This window comes from Mustela nivalis (genome assembly GCF_964662115.1).
Source record: "Mustela nivalis genome assembly, chromosome: 6".
NCBI classification, from domain to species: domain Eukaryota; kingdom Metazoa; phylum Chordata; class Mammalia; order Carnivora; family Mustelidae; genus Mustela; species Mustela nivalis.
Genome location: NC_139025.1, coordinates 127,456,969 through 127,483,777, shown reverse-complemented (window position 1 = coordinate 127,483,777; position 26,809 = coordinate 127,456,969). Strand labels below are relative to the sequence as shown.

General features: G+C 50.1%; 1 protein-coding gene across 3 annotated transcripts in view; it reads right to left on the bottom strand.

Annotated features, from left to right (window-relative positions):
- PCSK6 (proprotein convertase subtilisin/kexin type 6) overlaps positions 1-22,792 on the bottom strand; it is a 178,549-nt gene extending 155,757 nt beyond the window's left edge. For all 3 annotated transcript variants that reach the window (XM_082736643.1, XM_082736644.1, XM_082736645.1), the window contains exon 1: positions 22,426-22,792. In XM_082736643.1, the coding sequence (XP_082592769.1) occupies positions 22,426-22,707 (282 nt within the window). In that variant the 5' untranslated portion in view covers positions 22,708-22,792. The remainder of the gene's footprint in view (positions 1-22,425) is intronic.
- Between the last annotated feature and the right edge of the window lie 4,017 nt (positions 22,793-26,809).

Below are 26,809 nucleotides of genomic sequence, written 5' to 3'. Positions count from 1 at the left end.
CTATAGAGATAAAAAGTAGATTAGCAGTTGTCTGTGGCTGGGGGTGTGGGGCAGAATGGCAATGATGAAATGGGTACAGAGTTTCTTTCCATGGTGATGAAATGCTCTAAAAGTGATTACGATGATGGTTGCACAACTCTGCAAATATACTAAAAGCCACTGGATTGTATATTTTAAATAGTAAATCATATGGCATATGAATTACAACTTAAGAATATTATAAAAAAGAGAAAAGATTGATAATACAAATACATAAACATTAACTCAATTTAATCAGAACACACCTGCACAAATTTTTTTTAAACATTCACAAACCGAAAAATGCTATTTCTTACACTTGTAAGAGACAAAGGTTTGGTATCCACAATATATAAACCCAGTCATCCCAATTCTAGGCAAGTACCCAAGTCTGGTATAGGTGCCACCATGTACAAGATTATTCTTAGCAACAATGTTCTTAATAAAAATGGCAAACATTCACTGCCAGGAGAATGGACAGATACTCTGTGATTTCTTGGCCAATGACCATTGTACAGTAGTGAAAATAAATGAACCACAGTAGTGGAAATAAATGAACAGAACATGATGTTAAGGGAGAGGGAAAAAGACAAGTCCTAGACCCATGCACCCTCAGACATTATTTTTGTAGAGCTCCAAAACAAAACTGAGCAATGCATGGTCTAAGCATTTCTATGCCTGCGATACACACACCATTTGGAAAGCGGTTACCCTGTGGAGCTGTACAGGTGGTGCCAGGGTGGTACTAAATTAAATAAGGAGGCCATTAGACTGAGGTGACTCTGATTCCTTAGCAGCCTACAGAAGCAAACCAAAACCTAAGCCTGTAAATGCCTGAAGGCTTAGAAATCAAAACCCAAAGACAGCCAATCACAAGCAGCCAACAAGGGTTTCCAAATGAGTAATAACTTCTGCTATAGCCAATCAAATCATTTCCTTGCTTTGCTTGGGCACCTTCTTCTCTCTCGCTCCTATCAATAGGGCACTCCCAACCATTTCCAGTTTGGTGCTGCTCGACTCAAACAGATTTTTGCCCAAATGAATTCTTAAAATTTTTAATATGCCTCAGTTAATCTTTTAGCAGTGGTAAGACAGAAGAGAAATATATAGGTAATATTGACGACCGTCTAAGTTTCTGGACTGGGTAGTGGCTTCACAAGTGCTATTACTATGCTTTTTGTAACTAACACATATGGGAGCTATTTTCTGTGTATCAAATAACATGTTTTAAAGATAATGAAGTATGAATACCGGTGGTCTGGTTCTGCTATGTCTAATCTGAGGAACTCGCTTAACCTCTACATGCCTGCCTCAGTTTCCTTATCTGCCCCCGGGAGGCAGGGAGAGGCTCCTACGTTGTGGGGTGGCTCTAAGGAGCAAATGAGAATTTCTGGCCCAGTAAGAGTTTACCATCCTTGTCATGGTCAATACCATCATCCTCACCGTCATCAACCGTTACCATCATCATGACCCTCGCCATCCTCATCACCATTATTATCCTCATCGTTCTCCTCACCCTCTGCCTCACCACTTTCCTTTGGAAAGCAGAAGTGATCCCCCACTTCCCAGTCCTCCAGTATCCCTGGCACCCCAGCTCGATAATTCACCACATTCTTCTGGTATATGGTTATTGGTACAGGCATCTCCTTTGCTAGGGAGCAAGGGATGGGACCAGCTGGCGTGTCCTGGTCCCCTCTGCAATCCCCACAGCAGCAGCTAGGTTAGGGCCTGCCCCTGACTGAACTGCTGCTTCATCTGAGCCACATTAAGAGGTAATTTCTCTCTAGTGGTAACACAAGGCTCTCTCCTCCCCCCTCCTTCCTGATCATTCATAAGATAGCAGGAGCAGCCAGGCTAAAGTGGGTTAAAGCCTCTGCCTTTGGCTCGGGTCATGATCCCAGGGTCCTGGGATCTAGCCCCACATCAGGCTCTCTGCTTGGTGGGGAACCTGCTTCCCCTCTCTCTCTGTCTGCCTCTCTGCCAACTTGTGATCTCTCTCTCTGTTAAATAAATAAATAAATAAATTTTAAAAAATAGCAGGAGCGGGCTACAGCCATTGTGATGCGTCTCTGGCTGATCTACCCCTGCTTTCAACCATTTCTCGGTGGCCCATCCCTTCCAGAGAGATTGTAGAATCTAAAATCCTGATTTCTGAGACTCCCTTGCAGCTAGCAGGGCCACGGACATCGTTCTGCCCCATGATGTGTCAGCGTAAGTCCCTGGGGAAGGTGACTCTTCCTGAACAAAAAGGGAAAGGCCTTCGCCCTTTGACCTTTTGCCCCCAACCCTGTCTGGAACTTGGACATGAGTCCTGAAGGTGACCCAACAGCCATGCTACAGCCACAAAGGTAGAGACCCCCTGCTGAGTGTGGTGGAGGAGGAAGACACCACCAGGACAGCACCAACCCTGGAGGGCCCATTTCCAGACCTGCTGTGTGAAAGGACGGACCCTGGCCACTATCTTCTGGAACTGCACTGAACGCATTCCTTGTGACCAGCTGTTAGTGCCCTGAAATTGGTGGCACAAGGTGTGTTATTCCCAAGCAGCTTGCAAACTATCTGCTCTCAGAATTTATAGATTATGCTCTATCAGTTTACAGCAATTTGAGCATTCCAAATTTCAGCCATCCTGTCAGAAGATGAGTTGTGACCCCACCCACTCCAGGGCTCTCCAAGTACCCAGCATTCCACAGACTTTCTGAAATCCAATACGGAACCAACCCAGGCAAAATGTAGGGGAGAGGTGCTGAAGGGGTTTCTCGGAAGGGAGGGGTAGCCACCTGCCCTTCGGGCCCTGGGCTGATGGTCCTGGCATGGCTGGTGTGGGGCTGGAGTGTCTGCCATGGAAGGAGGCTGCTTCACGTCAGCCCTGAAAACCACTGACCCCCTCAGTTACACAGAGGCTTAAGTCTACACTGTGACCCAGCAGCCAGATGAGAACACCATTCGGGTAATGATCATTACAGACATACTTTACAGAATGAATATTATGACTTGACATGCAGAGACATTAGGTGACTCACCAACCATTGACCATCTGTAGGCAAAAGTGTTGGAATTATAACCCCCCTCTTCTAATTCCTGAGTCTGTATTTTTGCCACTGGCCCTGTCCGCAAGAGCTACCAGATCAAAATAGCCCTATGAAATGAAAAACACGCGTGTCTTTATGCATCACAGGGAAATTTGGCCATTATGGGGGGCTGGGGAACAAGAGAAGAAAAAACAACCCATCTCCTGCCTCCTTGTTCCCAGAGTCCCATTATGCCTCTGGTTCATTTAATTAGGAGAATCAGTGTTCTGTGCAATCCCTCCTGAGTGATTCCCAGACTACGAAAAGTTTGGAAAAATGTGTAAAAAATCCAGCATCTCCAGGCACCCAGTGCTCCTTTGGGAATGAACATGGACATGTGTCAGCTGTAATTAATGGGCGCACACACACGCCGGGGAGAGCTACTCCTCTTTGGCCACGTTCAAGCAATAGACTATTCCTTCATAAGCTCTATGTGGCTCCCAAATGCCCACGTAGGCTAACTGACATGGAAAGTTGCATTTAATCCGAAGTCTTATTTTATTTATCCCCAGGAGAGCATCATTAATTAATTCCAAACAAGAGGGCTCTCTTTTGCATGAGTGGTGGTGGGGACAAGCCCAGCTGAGCAAGCCAGGAGCTGAGGAGGGCACCTTCCCTGTGCTTCGGGCTGCAGCCTGGGATATCCTGGCTTTGTAAACTATGGCTCATTGCCTCTTTCTTTTTTAAAGATTTTATTCACTTATTTGAGAGAGAGAGAGCGGTCACAAGCAGGGAGGAGGGGTAGAGGGAGAGGCAGACTCCCCACTGAGCAGGGAGCCCCATGTAGGACTCAATCCCAGGACCCCAGGATCATGACCTGAGCCGAAGGCAGACGCTTAACCGACTGAGCCAGCTGCCCCTCATTGGCTTTTCCTTAGCCTGGCTTAACTTCTGCCCTTCCCATCCTAAACTTTTTGCATCAGAGAATCTTCTCCCCACCAAAGAAATGAAAGGTTAAAAGCATCCAATTTGCAATGTTCTCCAGGTCACCTTTTACTAGCTCTGAATCCTAATCTGCCTCCAATGCCTGACATTGAAAGGACATGTTATTTCCCCTCCCTTTTGGTATTAATAATCACCACGATGATATTATTAGCATTAATATGCACTGAGTGTCTGCTTCGGTGGCTGGCGTTGTTCCAAGCGTTTGATTGTTGGAGGTGCTGATAACTTCCACTTTTTCGGTAGAAACTGCTGAGGCAGAAAGGTTGAGTTACTAGCACTTTCTTTCATGCCTTAATGTGTTAGATTTTCATCTTAGAGGGTAGTTCCATTGCTTTGCCTTTTGAGTGTGTGTTTTTAAACTCCTGGCTTTCAGGAATCCGCATTCATTCATCAATTCATTCATTTGAAAGTGCCTGTTTGATTTCGGGCTGTCTAATATATGCGGACACTTACTCTGTGTCTTGTCCCATTAATGTGTTATCACGGGAATCAAAAATCTCCTGTTTTATATGCAGGAAATAAGGCGCAGGCAAATTGTGGCTATTTACATATTTTATCATATTTGATACATTTTATTTTGCCAACTCCTCTTAACGCATATTAAGTATTTAATTAGTTTTATTTCCTTTACAACAGTGACATTTTATTTATTTGTCTCTATAATGTAATTAGTGCAATCTCTGTCTTTGTTTTCCCCTTGAGTCAGTTTAACACTTTCTCCTTTTCATTATGAAATATTTTTATGTTTCCTTCCAAGTCCTCTTTTCACCAAGTCCTTCTTTTAATTCACTTTCCCGTACCATGTGCTCGAAGACGATTTTATTTCAGAAAAATGTCACATATTCCTCTTGGTATGAAACTCTTCTCGTTTTACCATTGTTCCCTACTTTAGCTTAACGTCCTTTCATTTCTATTATGTGCTATGTGTTCCAAGTTTTATATCCCTCTGGCATTCATTTTAATAGAATTAGGCGAATCTATAAATAAAAGCAGCTTCTTAGAATAATGCTTTCATTCTTCTCCTCTCTCCCTACCCCCACGCCTCACACGTGCCCTAAATTTACCAGCAGGACGAGGAGCTTCCTCCCCCAGAGGTTCTCCTGTAAGAGAACCTGATGGCTGTTGTCTCTGTTGCACCTGGTCTGGGACAAGTCCCCGGGGAGCACAGGGGCTAGGGGCCAGTTTAGGACACCCACCCATGAGGACTCTGTACAAACGGCTGCTAACTCCCGCTACTGCGTTCGACAACACGAGGGAGGCTGAAAATTCTACATAAAGTCAATAATTCAAATCTCGGAACTAGAAAAACACTGCAGAGCAAGACGAGAAGATAATTAGCAGGCAAGCAACCCAGACGACCATGGGCCGTGCCAGGGGTATCTGCTGCGGGCTTATCTTTCCTCTGCAGGAAGGTCCTTAAACTGCAGGTCTGCTCATTTACATTTACTGGGATGCTTCTCCCCAGGGCTGAATCTTTCTGTCCCTGGAAAACACAAGCTAGGGGCTCAAGGAGCCACAGTCATCTTTGCAGATGCCAGTGTGACCAGAAAACACCTTACAAAGCCTATGCTGCCCCCCCCACCAGTCAGATTCCATGGGGCTTTCTTTAATGACCTCATTTGCCCCACTAAATCTCTAGGCTTTGAATCCTCATCTCCAAACACAGATGTATAAATATGTTTCCAAGGACAGTAGATTTCTCCCAAATCCATCGTATATCCCCACCACTACACTCGGAACCTTTTTCTCCCAATATTTTCTTAGGCAATTTTTCAAGCATACAGCAGAGAAGAAAGAATTTTGTATGGCAAACACCCACATACCCACCACCTTGTTTCTACCACTAACATAATTACTACAATTACTCTATCACATTTCTCTTCATCTTTCTATCCATGCCTCTCTCTCTCCATCTGCCCAACCATCTTACTTCTGGTGCGTTCCAAAGTAAACTGCCGTATCAGTACACTTCTCTCCTAAAGACTTTAACATACACATTACGGAGGGTTCAGTATTTGCTTATGGCTTTTCCCCTTTGAAGTAAAATTGACATATGATGAAATGAACAAATGCTCATTGCACATTTGTTGAGTTTTGCTAAATGTTTATATTTATGGAACCCAAAGCCCTAGCAATATAATACAATGTAGCCAGCACCCCAGAAAGCTTGCCCATGCACGTTCCCAGACCATATCTACCCCTATAGATTAGTTTATTCCACTATAGATGGAGTTTGCCTGTTCTAGAACTTCCTGTACATGGGATCAGATAGCTCTTTGGGGCATGGTTTCTTTTACTCCATATTATGTCAATGAGCTTGTCTGTTCTTCTTTCTTGCTAAGTAATGAGGGCGTATTACATGAATATGTCACATTTATTTATCCACGCTCCTTACTGATGCACCTAAAAAACTTAAAAATCATGATAAACAAGCTGAACATTCCAGGGCACCTCATAATCCTCTGGGGGGAAAAAAAAAAGGCCAACAGACACACAGCACCTTGAGTTACGGAGAAACTTCAGACGGGGGATAAGCAGACTGGGGACATGCTTGGGTCAGTGGAAGTACCTGCTGGTTTGATTCTCTGACCAAAGCACCCTGACCCACCAGGAAAGCCACAGCACTGACTCCTCCTGGCCACAGGAAGGCCTGGCCTTGGCAGTCAACACACTGTCCACTGCTATGGATAGAGGATGCAGAAATCAAAACTGGGCTCGACACTAAGGAACCTCCCCACAAAAGACCTCAGGACAAGGACATTTGAAATGGACTTGTCAGGTTTGGCCAGATGGCTGCTGCCCCACCCCCACCCAACAGAACCCATTGTCCCTATGATTGTTGAGCATCACTTTTGTGCCCAGGGCCCAGGCAGAAACCCCGGTCTGCTTTAAGACTTACAATTCAATTCCTGCAGCCTGACCATACGATTCAAATAAAATTTAGACACTAAGCAGAGACAAGTGGTAGCAACTGCACACACAGGTTCCCCTAGGCTTGGGGGGTGGGTTGGGGGGGGCAGAAAGAGCACTTGGTGACAGCACCTGGTCACTAAAAGGCTCCCCCGAGGAGGTCAGTGTGCAGGAGGCTGAGTGGTTGTCAGCAGGGAGTTGAATACAGGTGGGCCCAGCCACCAGAACAGACCAAATGCAAAGCACTGTAAGTGACTAACTTCAGGAAAGGAACCAAGGGCTGGAAAGTAAAACCGACTTTTGGTAACGCACATGAATTGGCTTGAAGACAGACTTTTCTGTAGCTGTATGCAGCCACTGAACTTTTGACATGAGAAGAGAACATAACTATATCCAGAGCTCTTCGTGAGTGACTATTCAAAGGGAAAAGTAGAAAGATTCTCCTAGTTAGGTTTTGGAAGGTACCTATTTAAAATAGTGATGCTATTAAAACGAGGCTCACTGTTATATGGGCGGCCCCCCAATATGAGCCTGATAAAGATGGCTAGAGGCTTCTAGAGTTCATGGATCCACAGCTACCTTTGGGGGTTGTTTGGATTTGAAGACTGTTTAGTGGAAGAAGGAAATCAATTTGGTTTCACAATATAACTGGTGTGGCCAGATCTCAGAGGGAGGGAGAAAACCACATTCCTTATAAAAGTAAATCCCACCCACCCTCACCCCCCACACCCCCAGCCCCACAAAAAATAATCCTAGAAAGGACGAACGAGTTCATTTTCTATAAGAACATGAAACCCTGCAGGACCCAAAAAGCATTCATTCCCACAAATGGGCTTTTGCCTCCTGCGCTAAAAAAGAAACGCTTGCGAGGGTCTCCAACGGGCAAAGTCGTGGTCCATAAACTTGCTTAAGCCACTGAAACAATTCCTGCTTCTTGTTCGTGGCTAATAGTGTCATATTCCTGCAAATGAGAAATTAAGAGATGTGTGTTTTAAAGACTGCTAATGCGCTCAGTCGTGAACGGTTACTTGGATCACCAGAGAGAAATAAGGTTTCTTTACTTTTTGCAAAAATTAGCTTTATCAGGGGGAACACAAATAAGGGTTTTTTGTTTGTTTGTTTGTTCAAGTTTAAGAAAACAGCAGAAGATCAAGATGTGTGTTAGACTGAGGGCAACCGTGGGCAGAAGCGGACATATTCCCCCCCCCCTCCCCCGCTCAAGTCCGTCCTCAGACAGACACACCTAAATAAACGGCAACTGGAACAAGGAGGCACACATCCAGGTACGTGAGGCCTAACAGGGAGAAACCGCACGCTTCTGCTGTGACCCTCCTAGAGGACACGTGGCAAAAGCTAAAACTGGCGCCGAGGCACCCAGCACTGGGGGCGAAGCCAGCCCGACACACCTCGGCAGCCCGCGACCTTGCACGGGGCCAGGCTTGGAGCCAACACCCTATAAACAGCCTGGATAAGAGGTGGCCGATGAATTCCTCTACCCTCTAAAGACATCAGGATGCTCGCTGAGCTCTTGCAATGCCCCCAATTTCCCCCTCTCTCTTTATCCTTACCGTGCTGGCTATTGTCCCTTCTCTGCGTCGCTCTGTGCCCTTCCAACAAGCCCACCCCGACAGCCCACCCAGACCGCTTCCCGAGCGGCTGCCCAGTGGGCGGAGCCAGACGGAGCCGGCCTCTGCTAGTCTGTTTTCTCCCTTGGCGCCTTTGGTTCAAGGTGAAGAGCGGCTCCCCCACTGCTGCTGGTCTCCAGGGGCCTCCACACCTTTTGTTGGTTCCCTGGTCCCCATTCACACCTGGATAACTAGCTCCCCATTGAATGTCTATACCTAAGTCAACAAGGTGAGCTGTTTTCCCACAGGATGCAAATGGGATGGCCTCCGTTAGGATCCACCTGTAACGCTTCTTGTTTCTATGTAAAAAACAAACAAACAAACAAACAACCCGGGTGTCCTGTGGGGTGTGGCTCAAAGCCTTCCCTGAAGGTCCCAGGTGAAAAGCAGCTCTCCTCAATTGTCCTAAAGCACCTGGCTCCTGTCTCTTCATTAATTTCACTGTCCCTCACTAATGTGCCTGTCTGTTGTAGGTCAGGACCCCGTCGGAACAAATTATCATCACGGAATTCTACCGAGTGACGAGCCCAAAGCCTTGTCAAACAAATGAAACTTCAGGTTCTACTTCAGAAAACAAGTGAGTAAAACCCTCTGAACAGTGTTTGAAGAGTAGTGACAGATGGGAAAAGTAGGTGCAATGTATTTACAAACAAGAGACTAATACTCACACTACAGGGACAGCACTTACAAATCATTAAGATAAAAGAAAAATAACCCAATTGAAAAATGGGCAAAGAATGTAAATAAGCAATTCAGAGGAGAATTAAAATGACTAATAACTTTATGAAAAGGCACTTTAACAGGAATTGGAAGAAAAGCGAATTAAAACCACCACGAGATCTCATTTTCACCTGGAGGACCTGGCAAATACTACAATTGATCATCTCCACCCAAGATGGGCGAGGAACCCTTCATGCCCTGCTGGGGGCAGGGTTGGTTGGTACCGCCCCCCTAGAGAGGCACCTGCCAATGTCTAATACCACAACACGTGCATATGGATGTTGTTCAGCAGTTCCCCAATCTCCGGAGCCAGACCATCTTGGCTCAAATCCTGACTCTGACACTTCCATCTTGTGCAACCATGAATGAGTTACCTGACCTCTCTGTGCCTTAGTTTCTTCATCTCTAAGATGGGGATAATAACAGCACCTATTTGGAGGCTTTCTAAGAAGACTAAATGAGTCAATACTGGGAAAATACTTGGAAAATTACCTGGCACATAACAAGAGCCAGATAGGTGTCTGTGATCATTACTTATTGTTATAACTATTATTTGGTTTTGTTATTATATACCATACAGAAATTCTCATATGTGGGCACAGAAAGGCATGAGTAAGGGTGGTCACTACAATGCTATTTATAATACCAAAAAAACCCCCAAACAAACAAACAAAAAAACTGGAGGCAAATCAATGAACATTAATGGTTAATGATGCAACAAAATGTCACACCGGTAAAATAGCTTAAAATGATTTTAAAATAACGGAGTAGGTCTCCATGTACTAGAGTGAAAAGCTTTCCAGGATATATGGTTAGAACTAAGAAAATCTAGGTGCAGAAAAACACGTTTAGCATGACCCCATGATTATAAAACAATAAAGCCTTCACATACATGTGTGTTTCTGAAACAGACACTCCTATGCAAAAGTGTGGTGGCATCTGGGGGAGGAAGGGAATTGGAGATGGGTGGCGGGGAATAAGATTTTGGATTTCTGCTCTTCATACATCTGCACTGTTTGACTCTTTTATGATTCCCACGTGACTTTACAAAATAAGAAAAAAAAAATGCCCAATAAAATCCTTGTGAGTTGAACAAATGGTACCAAGTCCTGGACCCTCCCCAAGGCCAGTGAGGCGGGATGGGGAGACGCGGGGGAAATGGGACAGGCCACAGCGCCCAAGGGTGCCAGACATGTCAGCAGGGGACAAGGCGGAGGCAGTACTCCTCCCTCCTCCCTGCTCACATTCCAGACCAGACTCCCCAGTGAGCTGCAAAGAATCCACTGACCTTAAATGTCAGGGGAAAGATGAAATATGTGAGGACCAGCCATTAAACGATGTGCTGAGCAGCCATTAAAAAAGACATCATCGAGGGGCGCCTGGGTGGCTCAGCTGGTTAAGTGTCTGACTTTGGCTCAGGTCATGATCCTAGGGTCCTGGGATCGAGCCCGGAGTCTGGCTCCCTGGCTCAGCGCTGAGTCTGCTTCTTCCTCTGCCCCTCAGCCCTGGTCATGCTCTCTCTCTCTCTCTCTCAAAAAAATAAAATCTTTAAAAAAAATACCACAGAGTAAGTAGTTCTAGGCTTGGGACGTGCAAGGCACCCAACTGTACACTTCTGTTTACAGAATATGTTCACAGGTGTATGCGTGTATACACACACATACACACATAGTTGCACACTTCTATACACATACACGTGTGCACACGCATGGTCACACACATGCAGTTTAAAAACAAAAGTAATGAAAGGACATAGTCTGAAACATTAATGGTGGTTATCATGGGGGGGGGGATTATAAACAATTTGGGGGGGGGCCTTTTTCTTTTCCATGCTTTCCAAATATTCTATGTAGGTAGATTCCCCTTATATACTAGCAAGAAAATATAAGGAATGTCACAATTTTATAACTGGGCTGTGCCACCCTCTACATATCCTTGGGCCCTCACTAAGCCCCTTCTCCCCCTGTGGGATTCCAGCTTTCTAATCAGAGGTCTGGGGTGGGAAACACAGGGGTCTCTGGCAGGCTTGGGGGAGGGTGTCCAAGGACAGCTCCCTGCCTTTGAGACTCCCGGACACCAAAGTCAAGAAGGCTGTGGACAGCCTTCCCTCCTGCAGAGATAAACCTTTGAAGTGAAGCCCTGGGCCAGAGACCCGATGAGAAGGGAGGGTCCTTCCAGATGGGACTGGGGCAGACACCTCCCCAGGGGGCCCCTCCTGGCTCAGCCCTCCATCTCACTGGGCTTATGAGCCGGACAGCCCCACCTCAAGCTCCAGCGCCTGCACTGGTGCCGCTGGCTCTCTGTAGGTTTTCCTAACATGGACAGGGACACTGACTGTGAGTAAGGCCTGCAGTCAAAGTGGTCCAAGTTGAAAGCCTTGTTCTGAAATTTACTAGAGCTGCAGTAAGTCACTCAAGCAGCTCGGAGCTTCCGTGGGCTCATGTGGATCACTCCCCGGGCAATGGGCTGATGATCAGAGCGCTGCTTCCTCATCGGTAGGGTCCACGATGTGGGGGCTGGCCAGTGGTAGTCGCCTTGTTGCAGGTACTGGAAGACAGTGACTCAGTTATACCCCTTCTAATGAAACACAGTCACCAGGTGTATCTGGAGGTGGTGTGGGGGGCAGTGAGTGGGACAAGGGCAGAGATGAACAAAGATGAGGACCACGAGACGCTCCCAGGCCGTGTCTGTGCATGCAGTGGGTGGCAGAGGTCCAGCTGAGACCCTCCACAGAGGCTAGAACACTGTGCTTGGGTCTGTGAGGCAGCAGACAGGTCAGGAAACACGACTCCAACTAATTCTGAAGAACGACGTTTTCCAGGTGAACCATACAGGGAGTGGGCACCCAGGTTAGAACGACCGCAACAAACAGCAGGTGCAAAAGAAAGAACAAAGTATAGGAAACATTTCCAGAATGGCGAAGGAGTGGCTGGAACACTTGGCAAAAGGGAAGGGTCCTGGGTTGAGGCCAGAGTGGACAGGGCATGGCCTGTGGATGTGCCCCAGTTCCCAGCTTGGGGGACAGAGAATGAGAAAAAGGCAAGCCTTCTCCTAGCCAGGGGGAAAACTGCCGGCCCTTCCCTGACAGGAGGGTTAACCCTGCCTGACCCTCTCCAGATTGTGCCTTGGAGAGCCTGGTGTGACCCCCTATATCCCCCACAATGGGCAAGAAGGAGGTTCTGGTTGAATGAACACAGTAGATCATCACTGTAGATCATCTCTGAACACAGTAGATCATCTCTGAGTGGTGTGGACCCAAGTTTCTGAAACAAAGAGAATGCCTGGGAATCAAGGGCCCTTCCAGACGCCCCCCTACCCCCACCACCGTGGGACACAGATTTATCCATCCCTGTGGCAAATGCTGTCCTGCTCGTCACCCAGTACTGCAGGATCCTGGTCCAGTTGGGCTGTTTCTTCCCACAGAGAGGTCAGAGTTGCCCAACAAAGACTCTGTAAGTGACTGGTGACAGCAGTTCAGAGGCCTCAAGCAAGGGTAGGAAGCTGAAGCTGCAAACAGGTCAAATGCCCCCGTGGGGTGCCACCCGTCGGGCCAGAGGCTGCTGGGCCCTGCAGAGGGCATGGCTGGTTTGCACCCAAGCAACCAAAGGGGAGACAATGAGACTGTTTCTTCCTCTCAGCAGTGGTACCATCTTGACACTAAGGGCATTGATGGGCTGGTTACCATGGGAACCTGAGCTGCCGAGCCCATCCCAGGGAGCCTGAGGCTCCCTTCCAACAGCTGATGGCTATTCAGGCCTGTTCTTTACCCCGGGACAGAGGGCCTTGTGCCTACCGCCGGGTCTTCCAAACCCACCAACAGCAGAGGCACAAGGACCTCGGGGAGATCTGGGATTTGATGAGATGGCAGGACCCATCGGGTCTGAGGCAGCCGTGGTGGGTTCTGGGCCACTGCTGAGCCTGGCTCCCCGTGTCGCTGACCTGACCGAGAAGCAAACTAGAGCATCACATGGAGAGGGTCGTCCCTAGGCATGAACACAAGTACAAACCCAGGAGAAGCCTGTCTGCTGGGTGACCCCAAAAAGAAAGGGATTAAAATTTAAAAAGCGTGTGTGGTGATGGCTCAGCCAGCCAGAGTGGGGACGTGGGAGGCAACCTTGCTCCTTCCCCAGTGCTCACCACCTCCGCCACGTCTCTTATCTCTGAGGGGCCAGCACCAGTGAGAGCACAGAGCAAATTCTGAGTAGATGAGTGTGTGCCCTCTGGTTGTCCTGGAGTGACCCCTCCACCATCAGAGAAATGGCAGGACTGGAACTGATCTTTGAGAGCAGCCTAGAGGCCTGATGGTGGATTGACTCCGCCGGGAAGCCCAGAGCCCAGGGGCAGAAAGAGATAAACCAGCAGGCAATGTCAGGGCGACAGGCTGGGGCAATCGGGCGGGGTGTCGATGGCCGGCCAGGACAGGGGGCTAGCCATGGGGTGGGAAAGGCATCCTAGGTAGAAAGAACCTGAATGAAGCAGGAGCACGAAGTGGTTCGGTGGAGTTGGAGCTGGGGGCAGGGCAGAAAGAGGCCCTGCAGCAGGACGGCCCGGGGAGAGACGCCAGAGGCCCCAGCCTATGCTGGGCAACCTCAGCAAGAAGGCAGGGGGCCCTGACAGCCGTCCAGGGGACCCAGGAGACAGGCGAGTACAGTCCAGACGGGAGGTATGGAGGAGGAGGGGAGGGAGGTGGGGGTGGGGGAGGCTGAGGTGACTTCAGGGCCTCGAGCACAGGCACCAGGTTAGATGGTCCTTTGAGCAGACAGAGACCGCACGGCAAGGACAAGGTCTGCAGCCAGGGGCGACCAGTCCAGTTGCTCACATGCAGAGTCTGAGTCAGGAAGGGTAGCATCCATCCTCAAAAGACTAGAGGGATTAGGGCATTTTCTTCTTTTCCTCCAAAATGGAGAGGTGTAAGTTTCATTTTCTTTTTAAAAGTTTTTTATTTATGTGAAAGAGAGAGAGACAGCGAGAAAGCATGAGTGGGGGGAGGGGTTAAGGAAGAGGGGGGAGAGAGAAGCAGACTCCCCCACTGAGTGGGGAGCCCGATGCGAGACTCGATCCCAGGACCCCAGGATCATGACCTGAACTGAAAGCAGATGCTTAACTGCTGAGCCACCCAGCTGCCTGGAGAGATGGAACGAGGAGACGGCACCAGTAAAACTGTTCTAGATAGAACAATGAAGACGGGCAGCAGTGTGTGTGTGTGTGTGTGTGTGTGTGTGTGTGTGTGTGTTTGCATGTGTGTGAGAGCCAGGTGGAAAGAAGGAGAAACTGGCCAGTGGGGTCCACACAGGTTCTTTCTCAATGGCAGCAGACTGCTGAAAGGCTTTCTGGCATGGTGGCTTACGCTTACCCGAGAAACAGGGATGAGGGCCATCTGCCAAAGGTAAGGACAGTGGAAGGCGGGTCAGAGGGGGTGGGTTCGTGCCCTTGCCTGTCAGTCACTGGTTTGGGATGGGCCCAAGTCAGAACCTAACCAGACCTGAGCTCTCCTCGTGGTTCAACAGGCCCGGTGACCCCTCTCTGCGGGGTTGGTACAACGCTCCACGAGCAAGAACACCTAACACAAGAAATGCTGGCTTGGGGACAAGCACGTGCCAGGACTTCTGGTCAGTGCCAAGGCCCACCCACAGTCCAAGAGCCAGAGGGGGAGAGGGGGAGAGAGAGAGAGAGAGAGAGGAAGAGAGAGAAAGAGGCAGTCATGATAACTATGACTGAAAAGCTGTCCACGTGCCAAGTCCCGGGAGAAGGAGGGGGAGACATGTCAGCTACCTGCCCTGGACTGTGGAAGATCAGAGGAACTACACTTCAGGGGCAAAATCTACACGGAGGCTCCGAGACCCAAAAAAAAAAAAAAAAAAAAAAAAAAAAAAAAAGCAGGATGTTCCCCAGGGTGCGAAGGGTCCTCTGTGGTCCTTTTGCCACCCAAAGCCCAAGGCGAGGCAGAGGCCTCGGTCAGGTTCTTCTCAGATGGGGCTCTCTCCCCTAACCCACAGCTCTGTCTCTCACATGAATCCTTCCTTGGCTTCTGCCTGGAGAAACCCAAACTCTTCCAGTGGACCAGTGAGCTGGGCCACGCCCTCTGGCCTGGCTCTGAGTCTTCTCCTTGCCACCTGGCTCCACGAACAGTTAATCAGCTTCCAGAACCCCAGCCCCGGTGGCTTATGAGAGCAGGCCCCTCACCTAAAGCCCAGTCCACTTAAAACTGTCATCATCTGAAGAAAGATGTCCAATGCCAGTGTGGGAGAGCATCAGCTTCCCAGTCCCAATCTCGTCTGTACTGCCCCCACCTCCCACCCAGAACCTCTCCCTCTCTACTCCCACACCAGCCAGGCACAGGACTCCTGGCTCAGAGAGTACATGCAAGGCAACCTCAGACCTTAAATCAAAACCAGATAACTACGTCACAGGTGACTGCTATTCTGGGCCTCCCCTCGTCCACCTCGAGCTCCTGACCTTTGGGTCAGAAGATTCCTGCCCGGGGGCACCTGGGTGGCTCAGTGGGTTAAGCCTCTGCCTTCGGCTCAGGTCATGATCCCAGGGTCCTGGGATCGAGTCCCGCATCAGGCTCTCTGCTCAGCAGGGAGCCTGCTTCCCTCTCTCACTCTCTGCCTGCCTCTCTGCCTACTTGTGATCTCTCTCTGTCAAATAAATAAATAAAATCTTAAAAAAAAAAAAAAGAAAAATTCCTGCCCCATGATTTTCACATCTGGTTTCTGCTTGGTTCTTGTTTTGTTGTTTTTTAATCGTAAGAACAAGCTGTCTGCGGCATGACAACGTTCCTCTGCTGATGAGTGAATTACTCAGGCCCACCTGAAATTCTGGGCCAGGTATGTCCCACTCGGTAGCTATTTTAAGCAGAACTATTTAAGGCAAGTTCAAAATCATTTCAGGCTCTTAGATCTTTCAGGGGCCCTGGCAGCCAGCCTGCCTTTTTATGTTCAGACTCAGAACCAACAAATTAGCTCAACACCCCGGGCAAAGCAAAACTGCAAGGGAAGGACGGTGTCGCGGCGCCACTTGTGAGATAAACATCACTTCCGAAAGCTACAGATGCTGAGATGCCGTGACTTGGTTTGTGAGGTCGTCTTGTTGGACAAGAAGTAGACAGCTTGTGTCTTCTTGGAGTCATCAGTTCAAAGGCTGTGACGTGCGCAGGTTGCAGTGAGGGTCACGTGCGCCCCAAGATGCTTTGCAGGAGAAAGAAGCCTGGTGGGCCACCACTGTTCCAGTGCTCTGGGTCCGGCTCTGTCCAAACTGCCCTGTGATCCGAGCCAGGCCTTTTGGTTCTCTAGGTCATGAATTGCTTGACAAGCGGATGGCCCCAGCTTGGGAGGTCTAAAGCAGGGGCTTCTGAGCCAGGCCCATAGGCACCTGTGCGCCCACACACAGGCTTTACACAATCCAGGAATGCCATGATGGGTAATATGATGTGCATTTTTCTTTTCTTCCCCTTGCACGTGTCATGTGTACCTACATATACAAGTACATATATGTATATATATGTATGTGCATACACACATGCATATCTGCATACATATGTATATATCACTATATAGTATACAGTGATATGCACATATCACTTTCAGATAGAAAGAAAAGCACCAAATGTTTAGACACAATTATGTATATAATTTGTATGTTACATACACAGATGTAAGTACTCATATATGTATATTAAGACTTAAAATGCTGCAGATCAAGTTTCTTCCTTCCTTTCCAGGTTCCCTCCCCGGCCCTCCCTTCTTAGAGGCTACCACTAACCTGAATTTGATGTGGATGCTTCCTACATAAATAATACAGAATAATAATACATTCATAAATAATACAGAATTACTTAGTCGGTTATTTATTTTTTAAATTCAACTTTATTTTTTCAGTGTTCCAAGGTTCATTGTTTATGCACCACACCCAGTGCTCCATGCAATACGCACCCTCCTTAATACCACCACCTGGCTCATCCAACCCTCCAAGCCCCCTCCCCTCTAAAACCCTCAGTTTGTCTCTCAGAGTCCAGAGTCTCTCATGGTTCGTCTCCCCCTCCGATTTCCCCCAACTCTCTTCTCCTCTCCATCTCCCCATGTCCTCCATGTTATTCCTTATGCTCCACAAGTAAGTGAAACCATATGATAATTGACTCTCTCTGCTTGACCTATTTCACTTAACATAATCTCCTCTAGTCCCGTCCATGTTGATGCAAAAGTTGGGTATTCATCCTTTCTGATGGCTGTGTAATATTCCATCATACCTATGGACCATATCTTCTTTGTCCATTCGTCTGTTGAAGGGCATCTTGGTTCTTTCCACAGTCTGGCAACTGTGGTCATGGCTGCTATGAACACTGGGGTACAGATGGCCCTTCTTTTCACTACATCTGTATCTTTGGGGTAAATGCTCAGTAGTGCAATTGCAGAGTCATAGGGGAGCTCTATTTTTAGTTCCTTAAGGAATCTCCACACTGTTTTCCAAAGTGGCTGCACCAACTTGCATTCTCACCACTTACTGCGTGTTGTAGTTTCCATAAATACCCCACACCATGCATCTGCGACGCGCCTTTCCACTCGCCATCATTTTTGCGATTTATCTATGTAGACACGTATCTGGTATACGCCTTTCTGATTACTGCACCGCGTTCCATCGTGGGACTGTTTTGATTTCGTTCTCCATTCTTCTACTGACAGATATTCAAACTGTGTTTCCATTCATTTAAAAAGTGCCTCTGGGACAGCACTCTGCAGGGCTCCTTGCGTCCTCGCGCGAGCTCGTCTCTCTAGCAGAAGCCCAGAGGTGGACCCGCCGATGGAATTCTACCTCACTGCCAGGTGCCCCCCTGTGTCCGAGGCGGTTCTCCCGATATCCGCTTCCATCAGCAGCACCCAGAAGCTCCATGGGCTCCATTTCCTCGCCAGCGCTAGATACAAACACCTCTCTGCATCTGCCAATCCGATGGCATGAAGCAGTCTCCCTCCTTACTGCCCCATGTCATGTTGTTCCCATCCCTCCGGGGAGGCTGAGTGGCTTTTCTCGAGTTTACTGGCCACTTGACTTCCCTCTCCCCATTTCTGCTCCCCACCCCACCCCACCCCACCAAGAGGCTACTACTAACCTGAACTTGAGATGGGTGCTTCAGACAGGGCATTGAACTCCCTATGCATATATTTCTCCATTTTTCTACCTGGCGTTTCTCTTTTACTTATTGATTTGATTGCTTTTTTATTTATTTGAGAGAGAGAGCACAAGCCAGGGTGGGGGTGCTATAGAGGGGCAGAGGGAGAGGGAGAAGCAGACTCCCACCTGATCAGGGAGCCTGATATGGAACTGACCCCGATTCGGGACTCGATCCCAGGACCCTGGGATCATGACCTGAGCAGATGCTCAGTTAAGGCAGATAGCTTTTTTAATAATCTATGCACTAACTTGTGTGTCATAAGCCATAAATAATTTTTCTAGTCTATTACATGCTTTTATCCTATTATGATGTGTTATACAGAACTCTTCATGGCTCAATCTCTTCCTTTGTTCTTTCCGTGTTTTGTTTAAGAAATCCTTTCCTGCCCCAAAGCCATAAAGGTATTCCACTCTAGTTATTTCTAGCTGGCATTTACTGTTGGGTAGTGTGAGGTGAGGTCAGGATCTGATTATTTTCCCGATTCAATTCTCTCGGTGCCATTGACTGAAATGCCTACCCTTCCCCATCCATCTGTAACAGTTCTGTTCGCACATACAAGCTCCCACACCTGCCTGGGTTTGAGTTGATTCATCACTATTGCAAGGAACCATCCCCAGGGCCAACGTCCAACTGTCACGATCACCCCAGCTTCATGGGAAGTTTTGTTCTCTGGCAGAATACACTCCCCTCCTTTTCTTCCTTTCTCAGAGTTGTCACAGGGATTCCGGGAACTTACTCTTCCATGTGAATTTTAAGATACATTTGTGTCATTTCATATCCCATAGAAAACCCTGTTGGCACGTCAACTAAATTACGCTGAACTTAGAGATGAAGGGGGGGGGGCATGTGATAATCAGTCCTCCTGTCCATGAACATAGCTTATCCCTCCATTATTCAGACCACTTCTTCAATACATCGTTCAAATATTTTAAAATCTTCTGGTAAGTTTCATTTTTTTTAAAAAACGTATTCCTAGATTTCTAACGGCTTTTATGCTAGAATGTATTATCATTTCTTTTCTCTTCTCGAATGCTGCTCCTGGATAGGTTGCTACTGTTACCAAGCAGCCTGCTCAGTTCTCTGACTACTTATAATAGTCTCTAGGTTCTTGCGGATTATCTACATAGTTATGCCACCTATCAGTAAACGACATTTGACTCTTCCAAACTTTCCTTCCTTCCTTTCTTTTCCATTGTGGTACATTACCTAGGACCTCAACTATCATGATGAATAAAGAAGTAAAAAAGAGGTTCGTTTGTCTGGTTCCTGATGCACATTTTTCAAAGGAGAAGATCCAGAGGCACGATCAATCTGAAAGGCTTCCATGTTCAAGAAAGGCGAATAACTTTCACCTGAATAACCGTCTCAATTACCTTTGCACCATGTAAAATAACACGGTATCGGGTTATTAGTTGCACGAGAGGGGGTAACACGTTCGAGTCAGAAGTTAGAACTTCGCAAAGGCCCAGGAGAAAAGCAGGGCTGTGAGTCAGGGCAGGTACCAGGCATAACACTAATTGCCCATTAAGGGTTTGGGGAAAGAGTCACACAAAGGACACTTAGACCAGAGAATGTAGCTGGAGACAAAGAGCAAGGAGCACAATTGTCAGAGTCGACATGCTCTGTGTAGACACAAACAGCTTCCATGCCTTGCTTCCCCTCAGTTTGCTTATCCATAAATCAAAGCTAATAATATCTACATCTTATTTATGAGTCACAAATTCTCCTGGCTGAAAAAGGCAAATAAGGTTTTTAAAGAGTTCTTATTGAGGAGGTAGAGGGTGGAATGCTCCAGGCCTTTTCCACATTAGTAGTTCACTTGGGGGAGGGAGGGAGAAAAGCTGGTTTGGGAATAAAGAGTATTAGGTGCTCCTTGAGTAATGTCTCTCTCTCTCTCTCTCTCTCTCACACACACACACACACACACACACGCTCACGTCTTGGAGACAGCCCAGATCCCGAACCAACAAATCCCCTCCGTTTGCAAAGGTCTTCATAGTGGCATCCCCACCCCAGCCCCCCGCCTCCCAGGCTGAGTTGACCAGGCTGTGTGCGGTCCACCCTGCAGCTGCCCTGGACAGAGCTGGTGAGACATGGAGAGACTCCCCCAGAATGTCCCAGATCGGGGCAGGTACACACCTGAGGGAACCTCCCCCACAGGCAAAATGAGAACAGCAGACTTTGCGTATGAAATTCAACTCAGACAGAAGTTGTTTAAAAGCCCTGGCATTTCTGATGCTGGTGGACAGGAACGGCGAGGGGGAATCTATTGCGTGTGTGGCTCTTGTGGAAACGTCTGGGAGGCCCTTTGTAATTTACCGTGCAGCTGAAGAGTCACTTTTAGCTGAAGACAAATTACCAGGCCACCTGGGCTGAGCAGTGAGGTGTAGCGGGAGCCGGCAGGGGGGGGGGCGGGAGGAGGGCTTAGCCATGAATGGGGATGGAAGCCTGAGGACCACTTTCCTCAGTCTGGAACATCACCCAGGGAGATTTCGGAACAGCGGGGAGAAACGAAGCCAGTGCTGCCCAAAGGCAAAAACTCCAATCACAGGACGTTTGCAGACATCTGAGCAGTGCATACAGACGGACAGATCTAGCTACACAAAAGACAGGACAGCATTCTCCCAGACACACTCGGACTGACCACGTGAAGTACAGAGCAAACAGCAGAAGTCTACTTTTCCAAAAGGCCACACATCTCACATTAGCAGCATCTGTTGAGACTTAGGATGCAGAAGAAATGTCATTTACATTAGGGCCACACCACACTTTGCTGGCTTCTGTCACGGATAATGATGAAACTAAATTTAACACTGCCTGGCATTACAGCTTGAGTTATGAGCTGGTGCTTCCCTGTCGTTTCACTGGATCCTCTAAGCGTATAGTATGTAGGAGACTGGTTAACTGCGCTGAAAGGTCCCCTGGCGGGGCAGCACGCTTCAGTCCCCTGCAGCCCCTCCACCAGCCCTAAACCAGCCCCTTGCCCCACGGTTACTCTGCAGGGTTGGGGAAGGAGAAAGGGATCTGCCTCAAGGGTCCTTTGGAGTTATGCCACCTCCCTGCCCAGGGCTTGTCCTCTCTTGCTAACCCAGTCATAGCGACAGCCCAGGTCATGGGAGGACTCTGGGCTCACTGACCAGGGTCAACCCCTGGCCTGGGGTTTTGCTGCTGGCAACACTGGATCTTTCCCAAAACTGTGGCGGGTACACACTGACACCGCCCCTACAGATGAAGAAGATGGAGAAGTGACTTGCCTAAGGTCATACAGCTAGTTTGTAGAGAGCTAGCCTTGGAACAGCCACAGAAGCCTAAAAACAAAGCAAATTCCAGGAGCCTGAAGGGGTTTTCAACGCAGGAGCTCCTGCCTCCAGCCCCCTGTGAGGTTGCAGAATCCTAAGCCTCTAGCAAAGGACGGATGCTTCCAGATTCCAGCACCTAGCCGCCCTCCCTCCCCTCCGTGATCCGCGGACACCAAGAAGCCCACGACCCCAAGACTCTGGGCCATGCGCCTGTCACCGCCGAGTCGCGGCGGGACGCCCTGGCGCGCGCTCAGAGTCTGGAGCCCCGCGCAGCCCGTCGAGACCCGCGGGCCGGGCGCAGCGGAGCCGGGGCTCCGAGGCCAAGAAGAGCTTGGTGGGCACTGAGGACAGCGCCCGCGGGCAGAGCGCGGCGCCCGAGAACGGCTCCTTCTCCCGCCGCGCCGGGCAGGTGCCCGCGCCGGGCCGCGGGGCCCTCGGAACTGCCCCTCCGGGCGCGCCAGGCCTGCGCGGGCGCCCCCGCAACCTCCGCGGGCCACCCAGTGGGCCCCGCCGAGCGTACCGGGCGCCGCGTCCCCCGGCGACTCCACGCAGAGCGCCCCGGCCGCCCCCCGACCGCGCGCGGCCGCGAGCCGGAAGGAGGCGCCCCCTCGCGCCGTGCCCACCGGCGGCCGGGAAAGTTTTGGGCGCTCGGGGCCGGCCGCACTCACCTGGCCCAAGTTGAGGTAGCCGTGCTCCGCGGCCACGCGGTCCGCCTCGGCCGGGCCGCCCAGCACTTGCACTGCCCAGTGGTTGGTGTAGACGGGGCGCGGCGGCGGCGGCGCGGAGCAGGCGGCGGGCAGCGCGAGCAGCAGTAGCCAGCGCCAGGGGCGCGGCGCGAGCGACCGGAGCCCGGGCCCGCCGGCACCCCCCGCGTCCGCGTCCTCGGCGGTGGCGGCGGCGGCCCGGGGCGGCGGCCGGGGCCCGGGCGCAGGCGGCGCGCGTGGAGGCATGGCAGCGGCAGGCTCGCGCGGCGCCCGAGCGGCGAGTGCGCCGGGGGGTGGGGTGCCGCCTTTTAAAGCCGCTCCGCGGCGGGGAAGCGCCGCCGCCGCCGCTGCGGGCGGGAGCGAGGGAGGAGGAGGCGGCCGCGGCGCGTTCCCGCCCGCGCGGCCGGGTGGCGCCCCTGGGCCCGCGCTCGTGCGGCCCGCGCCGGGACGGGCGCAAGCCGCGGGCTGGGCGGCGCGGGAGGCCCGGAACGCCCCCCACCGGGGAACTTCTCGCGGACTTTTGGGGCTCTTGGGACAGACAGACCCGGGCGGCCCCGAGCGGCGGCCTTGGCCCTGCGCGTTCTACCGGGAGCCCCGAGGGCCGCCGGGGCAGCTCAGGTGAGTCCAGACTGGTGGGCCGAGGCCCCAGCGCCCTACCACCCGTCGGGCATCCTGGAGGCCTCATTCTCCAGGTCGAGTTTCATCTCCTCTAAGGGTGTCTTTGCTCATCCCGCGGTGAGATCGTGGGCTTGCAAGGGCTTTGGGTTCTAAGAGAAAGAAGCCGCGCGGAAAGGGAGAGTCATGGCCCGGTCCAGGAGGAGGCCTGACTGAACAGGCACGTTAACTGGGGCGAGACCGCTGGCAGATGAACCGGGTTCAGTGAGTGCGCAGGAGAAACCCACGGATGCAGCCCCGAGGCTCCAGACCACCTTGGGAGGCAGGGGGTACAGGTGAATCCCCAAGCTGTCCACTTCGTTCTGCGTGATCTCGGGCACATTGCTGTCCTTGTTGACAGCGGGGCTCCACCTGGAAATGGGGATGACAATAGGATCTACCCTGGGCTGTTTTGAGGATGACATGAGCTCTTGCCATGCCATAAGCTGCCCATAAACGTTTGTGTTTATGAGCTCACGGCCCGCCACATGGTAGGTGTTCACTTGTGCAGACTCTTAAAAGCTCCCACGGAGCTGGGACCAGTCAGTGGGAAAGTGAGTTGAATCATCCTTGCCCCTGCTGCCGGGGGCAGCCTAGAAGGCACTAGCTAATTATTTGGTGCACCCTGGAGAATAACAGAAATGTTCACACCATGAAGGAGCAAACGGTGAGAGGCAAGCACCCCTTCAGGATCTCTTCTCCCATTACTTTTAGGAATGGTCAGTCCTAACTGACCTCATGGGGAAAGCAAGCCTTTACCCCGATTAATTCAGGAGAGGAAACAAAACATGGGCCCAGGAGGCTTTGAGGTGGGAAGGCAAAACCACTGATCTGATATTAGTGTCTAGAAGAAATTCCATATAGAGCTCACAGGACACACAGATCTTGGGCAAGGAGGGGCAGGAGGGGTGGGGAGGCAGCAGGATCCCTGGAGGTGGCTTCCCCAGGTCCTTTCTAGCCTCCCTCTCAAGAGCCCTTGGGTTTCGTAACCCAAATGATTCATCCTTTCTGCAGGCGTGAGTCACCCCGAATGGAGGTGGGAGAACGGGAGGTGTGGTGGGAGGCCCAACAGGGACAAGCCAAATCCTTATTCACAAGGGCTCCTACCAGGGGCCCCTCTTGGAATCTGGGGATTGATTTCCCACACGTTTTCCTCTTTTCTGCCCTAGATGCAATTTCTCTCACCTTCCTTCACCTGGCCAAGTGGGGTCAGCTCCCTGGGCAGACACTTGAGGCCTGCCCCACACTGCAGAATGCAAGCCCCCTGCATCTGTAGACACATGCCCGCCCCTAACCACTGAAGAAACAGCAGGCCCTGGGGTAAATGAGGCTGCCCTGGAAGAGATCACATCACCCCTATCCAGCAGACACATAGCCAGAACCCTCAGACTGTCTCTTCCTGAGGCCACCCTACCTGACCACAGAGAAGGGACGCTGGACTGAGTCAGGGGCTAGATTAGAAGCCTCACTCTGGGAACACCTGGGTGGCTCAGTGGGTTAAAGCCTCTGCCTTCAGCTCAGGTCATGGTCCCAAGCCCCGAATCAGGCTCTCTGCTCAGCAGGGAGTCTGCTTTCCCCTCTCTTCTCTGCCTGCCTCTCTGCCTATTTGTGATCTGTCTGTCAAATAAATAAATAAAATATTTTAAAAAAAAAAAAAGAAGAAGAAGAAGCCTCACTCTGTAACTTACCAGCAACACATCTGGGTAATCCCTGTCACCTTTCTGGCCCCTGTCACCTGGGCTGTGTCTTGGCTCTGTCCCATATCCTGTGTTGTACTTCCTCAAGTATGTGACCGTCTTCAAAATAATGGTACACTGCACATAATCTTAGCTATTATGAAGCAACTTGTCCTTCCCAAGAGGCTCCCCCAAAGACAGCAGTGATTTTGACAGGCAGAGATAGGGGTTTTTCCATAATAATTCGGTAGATTAAGGGATTCAGCCCACTGAACCGAGGAGCCTAACATGCATCTGAATTTTGATTTGGTGGGAGTCTGAATTTATTTTATTAACCGATCTGGTCCTTTCAGGCTAAACTTTGCATTTATTGTGGAAGTGCCCAGGCAACTGTCTTGGCTTCAGTGTTATAGGAAGACCAGCTTCCCAAAATGAACATCCTAAATCAAATCATCCCTTGTGGGTTTCCTATTGATTTACACGGTGACAGGATTAGCTCAGTCACAGAAGTACCAGCCCTTGCATTGTGATAGGATCCATAATAAAAATGGCTGGTTTTCCTGCTGGGAGGGGGATTTCCTCCTCGCTTAACACTCCTGCTCTCCAGAGGAGTTGACCCTTGAGAGTCCCACAGCTTGGGGGAGGGGCCAGAGTTCATGGAGGTGAGAGGCTGATCCCCTCAGGTCAGAAGTCCTGGAGAGGGCAAGGCATGGACCAGAAAGGTGATTGGAATTTGGTCATATTTCAGAAGGTTTTTTAAAGATTATTTTAGTTGTTTATTTGAGAGAGAGAGCATGAGCAGGGAGTGGGGAGAGGGACAGGAAGAGGGAGAAGCAGACTCCCCACTGAGCAGGGAGCCTGACTCAGGGCTGGATCCCAGGAGCTGGAGATCATGACCGGGGCTGAAGGCAGACTGAGCCACTCAGGCACCCCCCCCCCCCATTTGAGAAGTTTTAGAAAATGCTAATACAGAGATGTGGTATTTATACTAGAATCTTCCTCAATCGGAAAAGAGGAGGGAGGGGGTCATCACTAGGAAGATCTTGTTGAATTCTGTGTTCCTGGACCCACACTTGACGCCTTTAGAGCAAGTACAGAATTACACGGCTGGGCCAAGGAACGCCCCATACTGCCAGGACCATTGGGCAGCTCAAGGCATCACACAGCCTCCTGGAGTGCGCTGAAACAGAAATTCGATGCAAAAGCTGCATCTGTTTAAGCCACAAATGCTTTATGGAGAAATTGCATTTTGGAGCTGTGCTTGGTCAGTGGGCCAGGTGGGGGCGGGGGGGGTCTCCCTTGAAGAACGTCGGCTGGACACCACCTTCAGGATATTGGAGAAGAGCCTGCACTCAAAGCTTAGCCTCATTGCAAGTCATGGGCCACCTCAGGCACGTTGCTCCAGTATCTTCTGCTGGAAACAGCAGTCATGGTGCCGTCCTGGGGCCATGCCTGGTTGCATATTTTCTCAAATTTTAACATCCTGGATGAGGGAGGGCCTAGGAAAGATCAGAGCTCTCCTTACCTCCTGCTCCTGCGCCCCAGTCCCCAAGAAACTGTTCCCCGGTCCTGAGTTTCTAGAAACCCCAGGGTGCCCCCCTGATTGCACTTTCTTCTGTTCACTTCCTCTTTTCTCTCCTTTTCATCCGTCCCAGATTCCACCTGCAGCTGCTCCCTCTGAGTGGTGGGTCAGGGGTCTTCCCCTTCTTCCTTCTCCGTGCTCTGCCTCCCATTCTGTGTTAATGCCCATAGATCTAGTCTCCTCAGTCTGGGCTCTGATTCATGTTGGACTCTACTCCTCTCATTGGGTTGGGGGGCGGGGAAGGGAGGGGTGTGGTTGTATGACCATCCAAGGTGGGGAAGGGAATGGAGCAGCGCAAAGCCCACTCCACTCCCACCCATTCTTTGCTCTCTAGTTAGACTTTCCCTTTATATCTAGATCCTCATTGTCTTAAGAAAGAGCCTTGTAAAAACTGCTTCTCCTGCAAAACAATTATCTCACAATTATGTATCTTAGT